The sequence below is a fragment of the Chiloscyllium punctatum genome, chromosome 12 (assembly GCF_047496795.1).
Source record: "Chiloscyllium punctatum isolate Juve2018m chromosome 12, sChiPun1.3, whole genome shotgun sequence".
NCBI lineage: Eukaryota > Metazoa > Chordata > Chondrichthyes > Orectolobiformes > Hemiscylliidae > Chiloscyllium > Chiloscyllium punctatum.
In genome coordinates, this window is record NC_092750.1 from 4998355 (window position 1) to 5005070 (window position 6716).

Sequence of the window (6716 nt, forward strand, 5' to 3'; positions counted from 1 at the left end):
TGTGGGGGGGTGGGGAATGTGGGGGGGTGGGGAATGTGGGGGGGTGGGGAATGTGGGGGGGGTGGGGGATGTGGGGGGTGGGGGATGTGGGGGAGGTGGAGAGGTGGGGGATGTGTGCTGCCTCAGCGTGACATGTTTACATAGGGAGCTACCCTTACACCCACACGGATGGGTATTTATAACAAAAACAAACCGGAAGGACGATGGCAAACTCGAAGTCAGCACATTTAACGGAGATAATTTAACTCATTGCCCCCTGACACCCCCCCCCCCCCCCTGACCCCGCCCCAGGCCGCGACCCCGGACTCACCTTCTTGCAATAAGGGCAGAAAGATTTGCTGAACACCAGCGCATGATGAGAATCGATGAGACGCTGGATGCGGAGCTTGAGCTCCTCGTGAGTGACGGAGGAACCGGTCGGAGGCATGGTGCCCGGGGCCGGGGACAGAGGGGCCCGGGGCCGGGGACAGAGGGGACCGGGACCGGGACCGGGACCGGGACCGGGACAAGCGACGCTGCCCCTCCAACGCACCGACTCCAATCGATAAATGACCTCCTCCGACCCTACTTTTACCTCACGAAAAGCAACAATTCGCTGAAAAGAGCAACTAAACCCTGTGGAGGAGAGGGTTCGACAAGGTGACAGGCGGAGAAACTTCGCGAAGCTTCACCGCTCTTCGCCCCGCGCGCCACCGCCACAGTCAGAACCTGGCAGCCCGCTCCGCCTCACTGCGCACGCGCTCTCCCGGGCGGCCAGCTCCGCCTCACTGCGCACGCGCTCTCCCGGGCGGCCAGCTCCGCCTCACTGCGCACGCGCTCCCGGACGGCCCACTCCGCTTCAAGACGCAAGCGCTCTCCCGGGCGGCCCGCTCCGCCTCACTGCGCACGCGCTCTCCCGGGCGGCCCGCTCCGCCTCACAGCGCACGCGCTCTCCCGGGCGTCTCGCTCCACCTCACTGCGCACACGCACTCTCGGGCGGCCCGCTCCGCCTCGTCCCCACGGGCGGCTTGCTCCGCCTCAGTGCGCACGCGCTCTCCCGGGGAGCCGCTCTGCGGGGCAGAGGCTTTGCCTCAGTGCGCACGCGCCGCCCCGGCATTGTTCTCTCCCCACCTGCCTGAGGAGAGGGGTGTGTTCTTATTGATCAGGCTAAAACAAAACAAAGGACTGCTGATGCTGGAGATCTGAAATAAAGTTTTGAGGAATGGTCACTCGATCCGAAACGTTAACTCTGATTTCTCTCTGCAGATGCTGCCAGACCTGCTGAGATTTTCCAGCAATGTCTGGTTTTGTTTGGGGGTGGGGTTGGCCGACACACATCTCCATTCCGCTATCGCGCACCCACCAATTGACTAAGGGGCTGGGATTTCCGGTATTTCGGCGCTTTCTCCCCTGGCCCACCCTGAATGTTGCTTCAGGACCCCTCAGGCATCGTGCAAGACGCCTGAAGTCGCCGGGTCCATTCGTATAGCGACAGCCTGAGTGAGTGCGCCCCCTGTGGAGGTGTGTTGTAATTCAGAGAGAAAGGCGCTGGCCATTGGAGTCTAGATCAGAGTGGTGCTGGGAAAGCACAGCAGGTGCTTTCATCAGGAAAGCCCTTCATCAGGAATTTTCCTGCTCCTCAGATGCTGCCTGACCTGCTGTGCTTTTCCAGCACCACTCTGATCTAGACTCTGATTTCCAGCATTTGCAGTCCTCACTTTTGCCCGCTGACCATTGGAGTCAATAAAAGGATTCAGTCCTTATCCTCCTCCAGTTCCACATCCCACTGATATCTCAACCAAAAACGTTTTAAGGATTATTTAGATGGGCACTTGCATACATGGCTATGAACTAAGTGTGGGAAAATGGGATGAAAATTGATAGAACTCAAAGGCCAGCACAGACATGATTGGCTAAAGGACTTCTTTTCCATAGAATCCCTACAGTGTGGAAGCAATCCACACCAACACTCTGACGAGGCATTTGACCCTATCCCTGTAACCCCCATGGCTAATCCAGACACCCTGGGCAATTTAGCATGGCCAATACACCTAACATTTTTGGTCTACAGGAGGAAACCCACACAGACACAGGGAGAATGTGCAAACTCCACACCAGCAGTCACCTGAGGGTGGAATCAAATCCAGGTTCCTGGCACTGTTAGACAGCAGTGCTAACCACAGAACCACCATGTCATCCTTTTTGCGCTGTAAATTTCTATGACTCTCATTCACACCTCTGAAACATCATCAATTTCTATCACTCTGGAATTGGCAGCTGTGCCTTAAGTTACCTGGTTCCCAAACTCTGGAATTTCCTTACTAAACCTCTCCATCTCTAACTTGTTGAAGACCTGGTTCAAAATGTGGCTCACTGACCAAGTTATAACAGAAGTTACAGAGAGTTCCACCTTGACCAATTAGTGATGGGGGTTGGTGAGGGGGAAAGTTAACTATTATTTCTGCTGGTCAGGATGTTTTGTAGCAACATGGCATATTTAATGAGAAATCCCTGTGGGACTTGCAGTGCGTACATCGGCTGTTCCACTTCCTCTGTTAGATAGTGACCATATTTCAAAAATAGTCCATTGGCTGTAAAACACACTGAAACTGTGTCTCTATAAGGTGCTATATAAATGTAAGTCTTCCTCTAGATAGGGACTTGAATCCACGAACCTTCTGAGTAAAGAGAAGTGACACCATTGGGGCAAGACTTCAAGCTTCAACTATTGAAATTAATCCAGATTTAAACTGAAATACTTTTACTCAGAGCCCAGTTATTTAGTTCTTTTAATTTCTCAGACTTCTGAATCTAGGCAAAAGTGAGGACTGCAGATGCTGGAAATCAGAGTCTAGATTAGAGTGGTGCTGGCAAAGGACAGCAGGTCAGGCAACATCCGAGGAGCAGGAAAATCGACGTTTCAGACAAAAGCCCTTCATCAGGACTCAGACTTCTGAATCTTTATTTTTTTTACCAATCCTGAGGATCAGCATCATGTCTCTTTGAGGCATTGCTTCTAGGTTTTCGTTTTCAGGACAACTTTCCAAACTCTGCTTAAAGCATGAACCTCCTCTACCCCAACCGCTCCCACTTTGGGACATCCACCACCTTTTGCCCTGATGTACCCCTGTCGGACCTGCAAAGACGCTTTTCCTTCCAGTTACCCCTTCACTTCTCCAGGCTTGGAGACGTTATGGGAAGAGAGACTGTGTTGCCCGTTTGGAAGGAGAAGATGGGTTTCTGCTCCTGTTCCATCAAACTTGTCCTTTCCTGTCCCAGTAGAAAGCACTTTCATCTGCAAGTAAGAAACTTAAAAATCAAACAACACCAGGTTATAGTCCAACAGGTTTATTTTAGATTAGATTAGATTACTTACAGTGTGGAAACAGGCCCTTCAGCCCAACAAGTCCACACCGACCCGCCGAAGCGCAACCCTCCTAAACCCATTCCCCTACACCTAACACTATGGGCAATTTAGCATGGACAATTCACCTAACCTGCACATTTTTGGACTGTGGGAAGAAACCGGATTGTAAGCACTAGCTCTCTAAGCATTGCTCCTTCATTAGGTAGCTGTGGAGCAGGATCATAAGACACAGAATTTATAGCAAAAGATTACAGTGTCATACAGCTGAAATGATATATTGAACAAACCTAGATTGCTGTTATGCCATTCATCTTTTAGATATGTAAGTCCCAGGACTTCTTTTAACTCACATTCTCAAGGTAACTTAAGGTTTTATAAACAAGAGGTGACATTTCAGCTCAGACAATGTATTAAAGGTGAGGTTACACGGCTCTCTCTCATACATATACACCCCACACTCACACCCTCCCACAAGCTGATACTCCATCACACTCATGCATACACTTTACCAAGCATACATGCAAACACACACTTTTTCACGTGCACTCACAAACACTCACACACACACAAACACACACACACACACTCACATGCAAACACACTCTCTCTCTCTCTCTCTCTCCCCCTCATGCACACACGTATAAGTCTATGGGGTGAATTTGCATTTGCAAAATTATGTTTGCAGCTACAATCTATTTTGCTCAAAATGCACACAATCTGCAGGCAGTCAATCCATGTAGTATTTTATTAATTCCTACTTTGTAGATCCCAGAACTTGTTTAAAGTCACATTCTCAAGATAATTTAGGATTTTACGATCTATATGGACTTCAGTAAAGCATTTGACAAGGTTCCCCATGGGAAACTGGTTAGCAAGGTTAGATCTCATGGATTACAGGGAGAACTAGCCATTTAGATACAGAACTGGCTCGAAGGTAGAAGACAGAGGGTGGTGGTAGAGGGTTGTTTTTCAGACTGGAGGCCTGTGACCAGTGGAGTGCCACAAGGATCGGTGCTGGGCCCACTACTTTTCGTCATTTATATAAATAATTTGGATGTGAGCATAAGAGGTATAGTTAGTAAATTTGCAGATGACACCAAAATTGGAGAAGTAGTGGACAGCGAAGAAGGTTACTTCAGATTACAACAGGATCTTGATCAGATGGGCCAATGAACTGAGAAGTGGCAGGTGGAGTTTAATTTAGATAAATGCGAGGTGCTGCATTTTGGGAAAGCAAATCGTAGCAGGACTTATACACTTAATGGTAAGGTCCTAGGGAGTGTTGCTGAACAAAGAGACCTTGGAGTGCAGGGTCATAGCTCCTTGAAAGTGGAGTCGCAGGTAGATAGGATAGTGAAGAAGGCATTTTGTATGCTTTCCTTTATTGGGCAGAGTATTGAGTACAGGAGTTGGGAGGTCATGTTGCGGCTGTACAGGACATTGGTTAGGCCACTGTTGGAATACTGCGTGCAATTCTGGTCTCCTTCCTATCGGAAAGATGTTGTGAAACTTGAAAGGGTTCAGAAAAGATATGTTAGGATTGGAGGATTTGAGCTATAGGGAAAGGTTGAATAGGCTAAGGCTGTTTTCCTTGGAGCATCAGAGGCTGAGGGGTGACCTTATAGAGGTTTATAAAATCATGAGGAGCACGGATGGGGTAAATAGGCAAAGTCTTTTTCCCTGGGGTGGGGGAGTCTAAAATGTGAGGGCATAGGTTTAGGGTGAGAGGGGAAAGATATAAAAGAGACCTAAGGGGCAACCTTTTCATGCAGAGGGTGGTACGTGTATGGAATGAGCTGCCAGAGGAAGTGGTGGAAGCTGGTACAATTACAACATTTAAAAGGCATCTGGATGGGTATATGAATAGGAAGGGTTTGGAGGGATTTGGACATACCTCTGTCTCATGCACATAACCTACACATCTCTGAACGGTATGGGCAATTTAGCATGGTCAATTCACCTAACCTGGCACTAAGATTGGTGGAGTAGCAGATAATGATGGGACTGTCAGAGAATACATCAGAATATGGATAGGAGGGCTGGGTGGAGAAATGGCAGATAGAGTTAATCCAGGCAAATGCGAGGTGATGCAGTTTGGAAGATCCAGTTCAAGAGCAAACTATACGGTGAATGGAAAAGTCCTGGGGAAAATTGATGTACAGAGAGATCTGGGTGTTCAGGTCTATTTTACCCTGAAAGTGGTAGCACCGGTCAACGAGTGATCAAGAAGGCATACGGCATGCTTTTCTCCATTGGACGGGGTACTGAGTACAAGAGTTGGCAGGTCATGTTAGAGTTGTATAAGACTTCGGTTCGGCCACATTTGGAATACTGTGTACAGTTCTGGTCACCACATTACCAAAGGATGTGGATGCTTTGGAGACGGTGCAGAGGAGGTTCACCAGGATGTTGCCTGGTATGGAGGGCGCTAGCTATGGAGAGAGGTTGAGTAGATTAGGATTATTTTCATTAGAAAGATGGAGGTTGAGGGGGGACCTGATTGAGGTCGACAAAATAATGAGAAGTGTCGACAGGGTGGCTAACAAGAAGCGAGTTCAAAGTGAGAGGGGAAAAGTTTAAGGGAAATATACGTGGAAAGTTCTTTACACAGAGGGTGGTGGAAGGCGTTGCCGTGGATGAAGTAGAGGTGGGCACAACAGCTTCATTTAAGATGTATCTAGACAGATACGTGAATGGGCAGGGAGCAGAGGGATATAGATCCTTAGAAACTAGGCGACAGGTTTAGATAGAGGATCTGGATTGGCGTGGAGGGCCGAAGGGCCTGTTCCTGTGCTGTGATTTTCTTGGTTCGTATTTGTTCTCACAGAGTCAGACAGCACAGAAACAGACCCTTCAGCCCAACTTGTCCATGCTGACCCAGGTTTCCTAAACTGAACTAGTCCCATTTCCCTGCATTTGAACCATATCCCTCCAAACTTTTCCTATCCATGTATCTGTCCATGTATCTTTTAAATGTAATTGTACTCACCTTTCCCAGCTCATTCTGTATGCACACCATCCTCTGGAAGGAAATGTCGCCCCACAGGTCCCTTTTAAATCTTTCCCCTCTCACCTTAAGCCTATGCCCTCTAGTTTTGGACTCCCTTATCTTGGGGAAAAGACCTTGGTTACTCACTTTGTCTATGCTCCTCATGATTTTATAAACCTCTACAAGGTCACCCTATCCTGCCTCTCGTTATGATTCAAACTCTCCAATTTGATAACATCCTTGTAAATCTTTTCTTCACCCTTTCCAGTTTAACAATATCCTTCCTATAGCAGGGCAACCAGAACTGTACACAGTACTCCAATGTGGCCTTATCAATGTTTTGTACAGCTGTAACATGACATCCCAACTCCTGTACCAATG

The 6716-nt window shown here is 48.3% G+C and overlaps 1 protein-coding gene across 2 annotated transcripts in view; it reads right to left on the reverse strand.

Annotated features, from left to right (window-relative positions):
- The window catches only part of txnrd3 (thioredoxin reductase 3), a 63329-nt gene extending 62026 nt beyond the window's left edge, over window positions 1-1303 (reverse strand). Inside the window, exons 1-2 of one of the 2 annotated variants that reach the window (XM_072581781.1) lie at window positions 1111-1303; window positions 311-615 (exon numbers count right to left, since the gene is read on the reverse strand). In XM_072581781.1, coding sequence (XP_072437882.1) covers window positions 311-427 — 117 coding nt within the window. In that variant the 5' untranslated portion in view covers window positions 428-615; window positions 1111-1303. Of the gene's footprint in view, window positions 1-310; window positions 733-1110 lie in introns of those variants that run through there. The other variant, XM_072581780.1, reaches the window with a different exon arrangement.
- Window positions 1304-6716: the final 5413 nt, after the last annotated feature.